This window comes from Symphodus melops (genome assembly GCF_947650265.1).
Source record: "Symphodus melops genome assembly, chromosome: 7".
NCBI lineage: Eukaryota > Metazoa > Chordata > Actinopteri > Labriformes > Labridae > Symphodus > Symphodus melops.
Genome location: NC_136697.1, coordinates 14838754 through 14853125, shown reverse-complemented (window position 1 = coordinate 14853125; position 14372 = coordinate 14838754). Strand labels below are relative to the sequence as shown.

Sequence of the window (14372 nt, the reverse complement as noted above, 5' to 3'; positions counted from 1 at the left end):
TCAGGATTTCATGACAAATAGCAAGCCTGCAGGTCTCAGGAGATTTTTCCCCACAGCAGTTACTTTTTAACACTGGTATATGGTACTAGATCAAGACTAGCTGCTACATTACACTTGCTATTCTCTCGATAACACCCTGTATGCCATTATAAGCACATAGGAACAGACTTTAAGGATAGCAATGTTTGTTTCTTCACCAGTCTAATTGTTTTACTAGTAATCTATTGCAGACTCCTAAATGTCACCCAGGTGATGATTAATAATTCAGTTTTTAAATAACCCATTTTAAAGTACTTTTTTTTTCCAGTGAAGACCACGTTATGAATCAGTGCAAAAATATTTAATAGTTTCAAACATTTACATTACAAAAGGAATGTAGAGCATACCAACATAAGAAATGAACAAAAACAATGGGCCATCCATTCAGTTTGTGGTTACGTCAAGCATCATTCTGTAAAAGTTGAGTGCAAACATTAAGTTACACCACTGATGGAAAGGGGCCCCTCTGTTTGAGACAACTTCTTCAAGGAAACGGCCCAGTCCCATGTACAGGTCAGACTGACTCAGACATGGTAAAACCGTATTTGTCTCAAACATTGACGTGCATCAGAAGAACATTTTTCAAAGGCCTTGATGTCGCTATTGGCAGGATCCTGGCAAGCTCCACTGCTGTAGGCTTTAGCGTACAGGTGCTGCACGTTGGACCTGAAACAGGGCAGTGTATGTTTATCAGTTGAAATAAGAGCACATAGGCTTTAAGTTTGTTTTTGTCTTCCAGCATTCAAGACAAGGTTTTACCTGTTCTGTGCATAAATGACTGTTGGAGGCTTAACTGGATCTTGAGGTTGAAGTGAGCGGCATTAGACAGCAGTCAGTTTTACTCTAGAGAGAAAGAAAACATTGATTAAGCCTGGCAAATTACAGTCACAGACAAAAAAAAAAACAATAAAATGCATGCAGCCCTATGTATGAGTCTGAAACTCACCACTGATTCTGAGTAAGGATACAAGAGAAACTGGAAATTATCTAGACACCTCGCACATCAATAAGGACTGCGGTGGGATATTTCAGGAGCAAATTTGAAGACTAGTGCAGTGAACGGAAGTGGACTGAGCATAAAATTACCCACGAGGCTGCTTTGTGTCTCAGGTGGAGCAGAACAATCCAGAGGGGCTTCTAGAAACATTTAAATGGACTTTGTTTTATGAATCAGATTCGAGAAGAGACCATGGCATGTTGGCGACATCTGAAGCAGGGTACTATAAACGGCTAACTTGAAGGCATTCATGGAAACAATGAGAACTGAGTTTGAAGGATGTGAGCAAAGCAAAAGGAGATCGTTACCTCACGTGCATTGGCCTATTTTCTCCACATATGACCTAGGCAAGAGCAGCTTTCATCTCTGATGAGCACTTGTTGGTAGGCGCAACACTTCACTCTCCAAGGACTTGTAGGTTTTTGTAGTAGCTGACCTCTTGAACATAATGAAGCTTTAACATGACCAGACACCAGCTGATGTTCCCCCGCATTCCATGTGCAGGGGCTTAATACTCAACCCTCACCAAGGGTTTGATCAAAACCCTTGTCCAATGGTTTCGAGACCTGTACAAGAGTCACTGGGCCAAAAACCATCTTTACTTTTTATGAACCGGACAGGCAGTTAGTTTCTCTTTTTTTTTTTTTAAATAAGTGGACATTTTCCAGTAGTACACCCAATTTCAGCTAACCCCTCCTTTATCTCAATCAAGGCTAATCCAACTATGGTGACTTGGCCGTCGCAGTTTTAACTCCCCATGCGATAAGTTTTAAAATGCAAAAGAATCAAGATTATTTTCCACAGTCTGTTTAATAGGCTCCATGAAGCCAAACTGACAAAGAAAAAATTGTTGATCATACAAAGAACATAAAGTACAAAACTGTTCCCGGTTGAGATTTTACTTTGGGGTAACGTAGTTACATTTTTCGATCACTTAAACAAGATTAGTCCATTTTACAGCACATTTAAAATGCAGATGTTGAGCAGAGCACAGAAGATACCTTGGACAGACTTCATGAACAGCCGGCCACTTCGGATGTGTAGTTCACCAGTCTGAAAGGAATTCACTCTTTTGGGAAATTGAACACACAGGAACCTCAGCTAAACTTAGTTTTTAATAGTAAAAAGGAATTTAGCAATAAGTCCCCCAAAAGCCTTTTTGAGTAATCACAGCTATTTTCTTCTTTCAGTTTAAAACCTGGCAAGACGAAGGCCAGTCTCAAAGACTGACATGAGAAAAAAGGAACAAAACAAGCCCCATCGGATATTTCAATATAAAAAAACAAAAATAACTAAGGAATCAAAATCAGGAAACACTTCTAATGTGCAGGACAAAAAAATAAAAAGAAAACGTCTACAGCAATGGTAGTTGCTGTTCAACGAAAAGCCATGTGGAGAGCTGTTTGATCCCCTTACTGGGACTTGAAAAGTACTTATCAGATTATACAGATGCCTTTTAGTTAACAAACGACCTTTGAGGAATCAAGATGCCCAATTAAGCAAGATAAGAGTCGTGAACTGTACTTTGTTACATGGTTTGTTAAGGAATGACCAAAACTCATGGCTACATTTTTTTTGAAGATGCTTGAGCTACTACAACAGAACTACAAAACTAAGGTCAGCAATAACACGTGGACGCTTTTCTTGAGGAGCGCATCTTTGAAATACAGCCAGCCAAGTGATGATCTTGAATCAGGGAGATGTTTACTCTTGTGCTGAGGATAAGAAGTGGGCACACAGGTAAAGACACGGAAAGTTCCAACACTGGAGTTTCACAACACCCCCCTCAACCCACCAGACAGTCCAAAAACCCTCCCGAAATGTTTGCGTCAGGTGCTCCGTCAGCTTAGATGCGAGAAATATCCGATTAAGTAGGTTTTATTGTAAAAGGGGTTGGGGGCTAGTCAAATTTGGGACTGGTTATAGAGAGGCATCAACTTTGGCTGAGGTACAAGACTGAGGGGCGTTTATGACACAGGTAGTCATATGTTGGGGCTGTGAAATGTCTTCTATATCAATGAGATTTGGAGTTCATAATTTACATTAACAACTTTCCAGGTACTTTTCTTAAATGTCCTATTAGTAATGCATGTTTAAGTTAAAGATCAGTCTATATGCAGATTTATGTTTTTACAAACCTGAAAACAGCCCCAACATAAGTACATACACAGTACAAATACACATCATTCATGCTTACCATATTCATATCCGTCACGGTAGTTCTGTCGATCATATCCACCCTGATTCCTGGAAAATAGGAGAAAGGTATTAATTGTGTTGCACTACACCTCTAGAAAACTCAGGTCAGGTGGCTGTGATCACATTGACAGCTCACCTGTTGTCTCTGTAGTTGCTGCCGCCGCCACCACTGCCGTAGCCACCACTACCACCGCTCCTGTAGCCGCTGCTGCCGCCACCGCCGAAACTCCTTCCTTCACCTCCATAGCCCCTATCCTGATAACCCCTCTCGTAGCTTCTTTCTCCGAATCCTTTAGTGAGACAATTGCACAGACAGCAACTAAGCATTTCTCCAGCAGTACAAAAGTTGGATGGATTTAGTAAAATATAGAAAGAGGAATTCCTGATGCAGACTGACAGTCTTCACCTCTGGAGTAACCTCGCCCACCTCTCCCCCGGCCTCCTCCTCCGCCGCCACCGCCGCCGAATCTTCCACGTGACTGTTGAAATCCTCCCCTGGGGCGCCCGCTCTTTCCAGCTGCATCCACACGAATTGTCCTGCCATCAATGACCTGCAACAAGAGGCATCGGTTAGTTTTTTTGTATATAAAACTGTAATTAAAAATAAAATCGTAAATGGTCATACACAACTAATGATGGTTGAATGTTGTAGTTACCTTGCCGTCCATTCCGGTCATGGCATCTTTCGCATCATCGATGTTTTCGTATTTTACAAAACCGAAACCGCGAGACTTCCCCGTCTCTTTGTCTCTGATCACATCCACTTAAAAAAAAGAGAAAAAAAATCCAATTTCAAATAAAACATCAGATCACTCGCGTCAACAGAAAATATAAAAGCGGTGTACAACATTAGAGATAGAGAAAGGGCGTCAAACCTTTTTCGATGGTTCCATATTTGCCGAAGGCCGCAACCAGCGAGTCCTCGGTGGTGTCGAAACAGAGTCCGCCAACGAATAATTTACCTTCGTCCGACATGATCAGTGTAGCTACAATCAAAAGGATTTTACTTTTAGTTTCTCATTTAAATTCAGTTCAAAATAAATAACTCGTTGAATGAATATGCGTTACAAAAGTAGGTCACGGTTCCTGTAATTAAGGCTAAATAATCGTTAATTTCATGCTTATGTTTTTAATGTCTGATTTATTGCTTTTATTTCGATCATATAATTGAAACATTTTTCCATGCATCGTCTCAGCCTTTGTGAAAGCAGGTGGAGTGAGGCCTGAGGCCTGTAAACGTGGTTAGCGGATTAGTACCCCGCTAGCTGGAGTTTTGCTTTCAGCGCCATTTTGTAGCAGCAGCGAGCTCGTGGTCGTCCCTTTTGTTTCGCAGCTCGCGCTCAAGATGCGGAGAGATGACTCCTCTGCTTAGTTACATAATGCTTACATAAAGAAACTCAACCTTTAAAACCACACTCGTCCGATCTATTTATTTGCATGTAATATAAATCTTTTAACGCGGACAAATGCAGTTCATCTGACTATCATTTATAATTATAACGGTTGTGTTCGGAGCGTTTTAAAAGAAAGATTGAAAACTTCAAAGTAAACATGAACAGTGCCTGCAAACATGATAGGTACTGTTGTAGATACAATCCCTAATAAAGCGCATTGTATTATTTAATATATGATAGTCTTTACCTTTCCTCTGGCTGTAGAGCGTCTGAAGGGGAGGCGGGCTGCAGGTCGAGTGAGAGCGGAGAGAGAGCGCGCTTCCTTTTTCAACTCAGCCTGCGATTACGTCTTCTTCGCTCCCTTTATCTGCAGCACGATAAATAACACGGCTACTCCATACTGCCCCCTGCTGTATCTGATGCTGTAAACCTATTTGAAATAGTGTGATTCCCCTCATATTTAGTTATAGATTGTTGTCTCTTTTGTTTGTTTTCTTATTGTATTATTTTTTCTTCTGCTGTTTTGTACTTCACACTTTTCTTCTTAACCATATATTTTAAGGGCTTCAAACTGTAGACATGTTGCTACATGGATGATAGATACTCATACTACCATATTATGCAAACTTCCCTACTTAGCTGTAGTGCATCTTCTGAACTGTTCAAATCTCAGTACGCTAGACAACACTCACCCTACTGTTTATTACCAGAGTATAATCTGCTAGTCTATGCATAAATCAACTAAATATTTATGACGACGTTGATATCTATTCCCTATAAACATCTATTAAATTATTTCCCAAAATTAAAACATTTACTTTTTTATGTGTTTGATAAAGGAATTATGCCTCATTCTCATTATTTTAAAAATGGCCATAAAAACATTTATTTTGTACTATTTGAGAGAACTATTGGTCTTGCATAATATTACTCTTCAGCTGTGTACCTCTTAGGTGCCACATATCTGGTAAGGGTTATGATTCTTTTAACACAATTACATTTTTAGTTTGAAAGAGGCAGACGTAACAATAAACATTGAAGACCCCTCTTCATAACAGAAAGTTTAGAAGACAGAAAAGTGACTTGTTTTGCGTCTGAAAAAGGCTTTACACACAAAGATTCATGTTCTCCCTTTATTCTTTACGGTTTTTCATGTTGCTTATGTGTACATTAAAATATTGCATAAGAGAAACATTTTTGAGGAACTTTCTTTACTCAGAACTAAGCAGTTTACATTCAGGACATGTACGGATAAGGCTTTGGAGTACGTAAAACCTACAGTCAGAGGTTATTTTATGGAACATAACAGACAACATGACAAATGCTACATTATCATCATTAATGACAGAAATGTCTCTGCAGGACAGTGTCAGATAAAGTTACATACTCAGAACATTGATACCACAGAAAGGACTCCTTGGAGACTTTGGGCTTATTTTCTACAGAAACGCTTATAATGTTAAAAAAAAAATTTTAAAAATGGAAAAAACATTCTTCAACGTCTCTCAAAGTTTTTTGCTGGACTTAGGTGCCTCGGTCGCTCTTCCACTGATTTTGCAAGGTTGAGTGTCAGCTCAGATTTCAATGATGATACCACTACCATCACAGTGGAAGAATCTTTTCTTTAAAGCCAGAGAACTATGGTTTATGGTGAGGAGGCTGGTATGGGTGAGACGCCTGTGAGTTCCTGTGAGTCCGCCTGCGAGTCTGCCTCTGTTGCATTAAGAACTGCAGCCTCTGTAGCTTACAGTGTAACGCCTGATTCTCCTGTGTGGGTGAGTGGAGGGGATGACTGTCTTCATCTACAGGAGAGAAAACCATAATTACATGTTAGACACTGCCTGAAAATGATTTTTTTTGGATGTAACTCAATATATCATGAATTTATTGAGATAGAGATGTAAAAGTTAGATAAAACATGAAGTACTCCACTGTAGTCACTAGTCCGTTATCTAATGAATCAAAATATTACTCGTAAAAAAACTAAAAGAAAAAGATAAGAAAACAGAAAACGTTCAGATTTCAAAAGTGAAAGCAAAGAAAAAAAGAAAACAATTTGGAGGTTAAAAAGGAAGCAAATGTTTCACAGCAGAGAGTGAACTTTTGACTGTATGCAAATTTCTTGACCCCCAACACAAAAGCAGAGGTTCTTGAGCATGAGCTCCAAGGTGTTGTAAAGTTTTATGGCATGAGGCTTCACATCTTAACAGGGGTCTGACAAAAACTGCCCCACAAGTTTGGTCAGTGTCATTTAAGCCAACTGAGATGTATATTTGCATAGAGAATATGTGAATGTAATCTTTAATTAATAAAGCTCACCAAGCGTTTTACCAAGGTACTTTTCCCTCTGTGTCTCCAGTGTTTTATCTTTATCGACGCTTCGCTCCTCTGCAGTGAGCACTGGGCTGACTGGAGGGGTTGAAGCAGCACAATGCTGGTGAGGGCTGGCAGGTGAAGCCCCCTGGTGGTGGAGGGCAGCTCTAAGGAGGTCTTTGAGGATCTGGAGGATAACAGCAATGCCACCTTGAGAATGGCTGATGCTGCTTTGACTGCAAGGGGCCAGAGTGCCTGTTGGGATAATAGTAGATTAAATACATTCATATTAGTGTACAAGAAAAAGCTAAAAGCTCGAGTGACTCCACCTGCTCAAATAGTGTGCAACTACTTAATGTGTTTCTTTTTCATCAGTATTTAACAGGTTTGGATTAAATAAATGATCTTAATTATTTTCATGTTTCTTGATTTATTTATTTTCATGTATCTTAGTTTTTACTCATGATATAAAGTTTTGAATTGTTCTTTTTTCTTTTTGACTACCTTATTTATTTAAGTAAATCCTTTGACCTTGCAGCCTCATTACTATATCTTTCAATTGATCTATCCAAAGTGTTAAAATCTATTCAAAAACATTTATAGGGAGAAGCTGGAAGACAGAAAGCAAAGAATGCAAAGAAGGTGACTCCTTAGAGGAGGGAGACCCATAACCTGCTTCTACTGAATTCTATAGGTTTTCCACAAACCCCCACCCAGTGTGTCTGGGTCCCCACCCATCATCTCTGCCAAAATTCACACTACTGCAGGGGGGAACAGTTCTTCTTTTCATGGAAATGACCCACTCCTTTTCTTTTGGTAAATACAAACATTTAGAGGACAATTCCCTCTTAGACGTCACTGACCAACATTTCCATAACACTGAAAGAAGCATAATGCACTCCGCCCCTCTCCACAGCAGGTCAACCACTGCTGTGACTTCACCCACTTCATCCAAAAGAATCCAACACCTACCCCATCTTTACCCTGTGCAACGTGAATCAGGAGATAACTGGGCTTCCAATAAACAAAAATAGTGGGCCAGACAATCAATCAATAGTCCTCCAATACATGAAATATCTCAGCTAGACATTTTTTTGTAGTTTTTCTGGACAAAAGATGTGCAGTATTAATTCCCTGGTACACAATGATGCAATCGGTATTGGTTGAGGAATGACTCGCTGCAATACCAGGTTTCCGTTGGGGACATCTGAACCAAGCCATTTTTTAAAATAGCAAAACCATAAACAATGGTGGACTCAACTTGACGCTCAATTTAAAAAAGACCTGAAAAAGGTGCTGTTGTCTTTGTGTTTATGTTGTGTAGAAAATGTTGTACAATCAGTTGGGTATTGCTTTTACAATTCTACTGAATATTAATCACATTAAGGGGAAACTGCAGAACGGGCCATGCATTGGCTATAAGGCAAAAGCATGCTTAAAGCATACATTATTTCCTTGAAGTTCAGGATTGTGACTTAAGCATTATTTATTATTATTAGCAACTTTATTTGTAAAGGGTCCATGTACAATATTAAACATAAATGTTGCCATTTGATGTGTTGCACCAGAGTTAGCTCAGAGCTAGTTTACATCTGCAGTCCCTCGACTGCGGAGGGACTGCAAGGAAGAATCCGTCACTCAGTGACTGCAGGCCTGTGAACAATGATTCAATGATGACCTCTGAGTCTAGTTGTATATTTTCCAGGATGTCCTTCTGCAGTTTGCATATTAGCAACATATGTGAAGGATGAAGACTTTGTCACACCTGACAGTGAGTGATTACTAAGGGTTGTCTTCTCTACTTAACTTTTTTTTAACAACAGCCAGCCCTGGCTCCAAGAGTAAGGCTTATATTGCTGCTCCCTGAGACAATAGGCCCTAAAATACCTAACCTGGTAGCTGGTAGAGAACTAAAGCTGGAGCTAAACATCAGCTAGATCCTGGTGGTGGATTGCAACAGGAAGAGAATCCCCTTTTGCCGTTATCCTCCAAGTAGATGAAGTGGGGATAATGGGAAAACAACCTGAAGGCCTCCTTTAGAAAAAAAACACTAGTTTGTATTAGTCTCTGACCTTTGCTGTGGTGACAACAAGCTGGCAATGAGGTCACTAGGTGTAGCTCAGAGGAGGCGGCCTGGAGTCAGTGGGTTAAGGTAAGAGGAGTTCAAGGACATTATCAAAGCCATCTCAGTTTCCTAGAGCAATGGTCATTTTATAAATATTTTGACGTAATGATCGACCATAAGTTTTTCTGAAATGACCAAATTGAATATGAAAAAAAAACAATACAAAAAATGTATTTCGCCTATCAACTGACATTGTGGTGAGTAGACAAATTCTTGTTTTGTTTTCTTCACGAGTGATTTTCAGTGCCCTACAGTATTGTCTGATGGTATATCTGTCCTTCCACCACTTTAAAGTCTAATCTGATTAGATTAAAAACGGGCTCAAAATTGTAGGCCAACCACTCCAGAGACTCCATGAATCAACTCACAAGAAGTGAATTTGAAGTATTACCAGTTAATCTGAGAAACAGGGTTCCAAGTTCAAATAAGGTCAGACAATCATAAACTTGAATATGAAGCGGAATCCAAAATCAAAGTAAACTGAAGGCAGCTAAGTATATTATTTATGTTGCTAATGAAGCCATTGTGATGCAAGACAAATGTTAGACTTCCTAAAGTTCTATTCAGTCATTATCTCAGTTAAGTTAGCCAATTATAAATGTTGTGTTCTTCTTATGCCGTCACATCATATTCAGCACATATTGTTATCACACTTACCAGAAAAAGTCCCAGAGAAGACACCGGGAGAGTGGCTCACAAAACTTTCAATTACTGCTCCTGGCTGCTTGCACAGATGATCTTGTGTTTTACACTGTAAAGCAATTGGTAAGTATTACTATAACATACAAATATAATCAGAGTAAAATGTACTGAGTAAAAAGAAGGAAAGATCATTATGTAGTTGGTTATACGTTATAATGAACAGAATTAGTAGCAATATCAAAATGGGAGATTTTGAACTGAAAACTGTTTCATTGTGCAGTAGAACTTGTAAGGCTAACCTCACTGAAGGTAGAGGCCGGTGCTGGACTTGGAGGTCCCGGATCAGAGCCAGTGGCAGCAGGTGAATAGACGGGTGTGGCTGCTTGTAGCGGAGATCTGGGATGCAAAAATTCTGAGGGCAGTGATGGGGTTGAAGAAGTGTGAGGTGTTTGGGGAGGAAAGGACTGATGCGGATGGCAGTTTGTCTGGGCAAGGGTGGATGAGCAGCAAGTGTTGGCTGTTGAGTGAAAGGAAGTCCTGTTTCTTTCAGAGTTTAACTGGATCGTGGATTTAGAGTCAGAAACAAGTGGGGCAGAGGATCTTGCACTGTTGGTGGAGCAGCAGGAGGATGGCAAGTCAAGACGGTTCATTCCAACTGCAGCAGACAAGCCAGTTTGAAGGTCTGTCCTGCTCCCAACATTTAAGTCCTGTTTGTGCTGCTGATGCTGCTGCAGATCGGCCACGTTCTGTGCAGAAAGCTGCAGCTGCACGTACATCACATGGGCACCAATGCCAAGGTTTAAGTTCAGAGGTGAGCGCCCGGAGAGGAAGTCGCTTATCTGAAGCACAGTAAGGAGAGAAACACGACACAGTGAGATTTACAATTTCATCCAGCGTAGTGTAGCAACACCCCTGGTTACCATGGTAACAGCAGGTGCAGTTTAACTGTGCAACACGAACGCTTATTTGTTTTACTTTAAGAAGGATAACTGAAGCAAAAGAGTGTATCTGTTTATAGTTCAGAAACATAACCCTTATCAAACATGGAAATCCTGGTGATAAATTGGTTTACATGCATGTATTGTTTCCTGCGCATTACTGACAGTCTAAAAGAAGAAGGTGTATGTGTGTGTTAGTAGTTACATGACTGCCAGCTAACAGAAGTAGATAGGTGAAGGACATGAGGCAATCACCTTTGCATGTGCTTACATGTTTTGTTAAAGCCTTAAAACTAAAGTCTGTAGGGATTCACACAACTATACTTTGTATCTGTCAAATGAAGTAAGTAACTTTAAACTTGGTCAGTTTGTTCCCCAAAGGGGTTTTTCCTTTGTTGCTTTAGTAATTCTGTGTCATTGTCGAAAAATGACGATGTAAAAAAAAAACCATGTTCACCTGAGCTAGACATTAGAGGCTGAATTTCAGAAGACATTGTTGAGATGGTGAAAATTATACAACGTGGGATGTTAAATGATGTATTTGTCTTAATTGTGCTTGCAAACAACAGGTGCATTCAAATGAACTAAACTCTTACCTGGGCTTCTGTTAAGCTTTCCAAGACATCCATGATACCTCTCTCTGCTTTGGCTGTTGAGCACTGTGACAGCAAAAACAAAACTACTTAACATCACATAAATGTGTGCATGGAAACGTGTATTTTCTCCTCAGTGCAACATGGGGCTTACTTACTGCTATTCCAGTCTCAACTACAGGGACCAGGGTCAGTTTGCTGCCATCTGTTACACCCAGGTCCAGCAGCTTACCTGCAGTCAGCTGACTGAAACATACCCATCATTAAAGTCAGGACATTTACATAAAGACATTTATTTTCATGTATACTTCATAATATAGGCTATCAACCAAAGGATCAGTGTAAAAAACAACCTCACCTGTCTTTATGGAGCAGGACGATTCTGTCTGTTTGCATTCTGAGTTTGTTGGAGATGTGAGTCCTCAATCCCTCCACTGTTTCCCATCGGGGGACAGTCAGCTCCACTGGACTGCCGGTGGTCGAGGTGATGGTCAAACGCATTTTTGGCGAACCGGTAGAGATCCCAGACCCGCAGCATGGAGACCAGCCCGGAGTAAAGCTACAGAGACCCCGCTGCTGCTGCTGCTGCTGCTTCATACAGTTGAATTTTTAAGAAATGTCCAAAAGCTGTTTCTGGTCGTAAGATTAAACGAAAAACAGGGGCAAGAAGGAGTGGTTTTCTTTTTTATTAAAGCTTTCATTCGTCATTGGACAGTGAGAAACAACTGTCAAAATATACACTTGAGTACAAGATATAGATCCTTTTTTCCGGCGGTGACACGCGCAGCACTACTCCATCGAGTGTAAAGCACCACATCCCTGTCAGTGTAAGCCCCGCCCACATATACACATCCAATAAGCGACATCCCCAACGCCAGGCAGTCTCCTCTGTCTAATCAAAACGCCTGTTATTTCACATGGTGCCTCCCAGTTTTGTGCCTAACTCACCATTCATAAATGATGCAATCTGCCCAGTACCATTACGTTGTGAACAGACGATCATCATGCCAGCATTCCTTATTGATAAATAGAATGGCACACTGTTATCGATAATAGGCCTATAGAAATTATTGATCACATGATCGAAACCTCTCCTGATAAATAGCGCAGTTTTCCCTGCTCTAACTAGCCCTAACTAGTCTACATGAACAACAAACCAACCTACCTTAGACTATATCTTTTACTTCCTACAGGAATATAAGAGTCATGTAATAACCTTTCTAATCTTTCATTTTATTATATATATATAGGCTTGATATCAATTGTTTATCAGTCATAAAAGATTGAGACAGACGTGTAAGGAACAGACAGCTATCAGAAACAAACGTGTGGTGTCTTATGAATGTACTTGTACATATAAATAAACATGTAAAAACATACATTCTCACATATTTATGTCACATATATACCTATGAAACAGTCACAAAAGGACAATAAAAAATAGTCTGTAATGAAGGAGGAAATAGCGCAGTCATTCCGTATTTTTCCCTTATTTTGAAGGTCACCTGGGTGCTGAGAGCTGGCCAGCACACTCTGTACTGAATGCTTACAACACCCTGAACAGTCCACCACATGTACGTTTATTACCACTGTATAGTTTTCCTGGTCAGCCAGTGGGAGGACACCTTCACAGGCAGCATAGAGCCTACCCTTTGTGTTCTGCAGTCTTTGTCCCCCTCAGCTGTTTAGTATTCTTGTCACTCCTCTGGTGGTCTGCAGTGGGGCCTCAGGCTGCACCTGTCACATGATGCTCGGAGAGAGAGAGAGGAGCAGCTTGGAGTAAAGTGACGTAGGGTGCCGGGGCGGGCGGAGAAATGCAGTTAATGTGAGTCTCCACATGCTGACTAAAAATAGCTACACCCACAACACCCCCACTTTATCCAGTCTGCGTCACTCCACTCCCAAATCACCCACCTCCCTTCCCCACCCCTCCCCCACACTCACTCCTCTCCACACTCTCCTATGCAGATATGGTGGGCTCATTGTTCACGTTGTTCGCCTTAAAGCTAAAATAAAACAAACGCCTGCAGTGCAATGCATCTCATATTTCTCTAGTCTGTTAAAGGATGTTTTAGAATTATATCATGGATTTGGCTCTTACCATTCACTGCTAATATGATTTATAGACATATTAGACAGATATTTGAGATAATTGGAGTAATTACAATCAGTGGAATATATTTAAATCCTCAATCGTGTTCTAATTTTTGTTGAACTTCATCTAAATTAAAAAAAATCTCTTCCATTTCTTCTTCTTCTTTTTTAAATTCAGTGACCAAATGGCGATCTCTTCCTTCAGTGGCGTTCTCCACCCTGTCTCCTCCCCTACATTTCTTATGGCATATTCCCACATGTTACGCAGAGCTGAGTTAGACGGGTGAGGTTACTGCTTTACATTCTTCAAGCTTCGCTGAGAACAATTCAACAGGATGTCCTGCTCTCACGAGCGAGCAGAGACGCAGCTCTGACGTCAACAAGTACAGAAAAACACACACACGCACGCGCGCGCACACACACGCACGCACGCACACAGTGTACCTCCACATTCTTCATCCCTCTTTACGGCCTCTCCTGGCATCATTTCCAAGATGTTTCAATATTCTGGTATGTCACACCTAAGTCATAAAAATATTTGCATATGTGGATAGCGCTAAATATTTCAACCAAAATCTCAAATACAGACTGAGACTATCAAATGGTTGATGTATTGTCTGAAAATAAAGCAATACGGAGGAGAGCATTTAGGTCCTTATCTTAGTGTTATACTTTTTCTAAATTCTAAGGGAAAAGCGTCAAATTTCTAACTACTGTCTGAAGTTTGACCATTTGTCCATTCACCTAATTAAAATAATCAACTCCCCCCATCATGCGTGAAAGTTTTGATATTCAAGACCATAATCTGTCTCTTTAAAGTCGTATTCTGAGTTTGATAAACTCTTTTTTTTATACCACATGTTTTTTTATTGGTCAAAGCCTGATACCTGTATCACCCAAACTGCAACATGATGTCCATTGTTTTCAGATCTGGATGACGCTAGCAGTCACTGAACTAAATGGCCAGAAGTTTTCATAAAGCTGTCAGTCTTAAGCACGTTGTTCTCTCTGAGCTACAAAATAGTTTATTGAACTTTA

The 14372-nt window shown here is 40.3% G+C and overlaps 2 protein-coding genes across 4 annotated transcripts; both read right to left on the bottom strand.

Annotated features, from left to right (window-relative positions):
* Nucleotides 1-325: 325 nt before the first annotated feature.
* Nucleotides 326-5004, bottom strand: cirbpa (cold inducible RNA binding protein a). 3 transcript variants are annotated; one of them, XR_013779390.1, is made up of 8 exons: nucleotides 4877-5004; nucleotides 4111-4221; nucleotides 3892-3998; nucleotides 3642-3786; nucleotides 3372-3525; nucleotides 3234-3283; nucleotides 799-882; nucleotides 326-705 (listed from the first exon to the last, which is right to left on the bottom strand). XR_013779390.1 is itself a non-coding variant. In XM_079347441.1 (7 exons), exons 2-7 carry the CDS (start codon nucleotides 4208-4210, stop codon nucleotides 2741-2743), a joined length of 567 nt encoding a protein of 188 aa, XP_079203567.1. In that variant the 5' UTR covers nucleotides 4211-4221; nucleotides 4877-5003; the 3' UTR covers nucleotides 1828-2740. The 3 variants fall into 3 exon arrangements, 2 of the variants coding, with proteins under 2 accessions (XP_079203567.1, XP_079203568.1); XM_079347441.1 differs by lacking the exons at nucleotides 326-705; nucleotides 799-882 and adding an exon at nucleotides 1828-2751 and having other exon boundaries at nucleotides 4877-5003; XM_079347442.1 differs by lacking the exons at nucleotides 326-705; nucleotides 799-882 and adding an exon at nucleotides 1828-2751 and having other exon boundaries at nucleotides 3663-3786; nucleotides 4877-5003.
* Nucleotides 5005-5748: 744 nt separating this feature from the next.
* On the bottom strand, nucleotides 5749-12130 carry LOC306827056 (midnolin). Its single transcript, XM_079348687.1, has 7 exons — nucleotides 11599-12130; nucleotides 11399-11486; nucleotides 11244-11306; nucleotides 10009-10548; nucleotides 9725-9818; nucleotides 6949-7197; nucleotides 5749-6431 (listed from the first exon to the last, which is right to left on the bottom strand). The coding sequence occupies exons 1-7, from the start codon at nucleotides 11835-11837 to the stop codon at nucleotides 6268-6270; spliced, it is 1437 nt and encodes a 478-aa protein (XP_079204813.1). The 5' UTR covers nucleotides 11838-12130; the 3' UTR covers nucleotides 5749-6267.
* Nucleotides 12131-14372: the final 2242 nt, after the last annotated feature.

What these genes read in the sequence shown, in the direction of transcription:
- LOC306827056 (XM_079348687.1), bottom strand. Translation starts at nt 11,837, where the DNA reads ATGAAGCAGCAGCAGCAGCAGCAGCGGGGTCTCTGTAGCTTTACTCCG. An exon ending in TAGTTGAGACTGGAATAGCA is followed by an intron (nt 11,307 to 11,398) that starts GTAAGTAAGCCC and finishes TTGCTGTCACAG; the next exon opens with TGCTCAACAGCCAAAGCAGA. An exon ending in GTACCTTGGTAAAACGCTTG is followed by an intron (nt 6,432 to 6,948) that starts GTGAGCTTTATT and finishes TCTCTCCTGTAG; the next exon opens with ATGAAGACAGTCATCCCCTC.
- cirbpa (XM_079347441.1), bottom strand. Translation starts at nt 4,210, where the DNA reads ATGTCGGACGAAGGTAAATTATTCGTTGGCGGACTCTGTTTCGACACC. An exon ending in TGGGCGAGGTTACTCCAGAG is followed by an intron (nt 3,526 to 3,641) that starts GTGAAGACTGTC and finishes GTCTCACTAAAG; the next exon opens with GATTCGGAGAAAGAAGCTAC. An exon ending in AGCAACTACAGAGACAACAG is followed by an intron (nt 3,284 to 3,371) that starts GTGAGCTGTCAA and finishes CCTATTTTCCAG; the next exon opens with GAATCAGGGTGGATATGATC.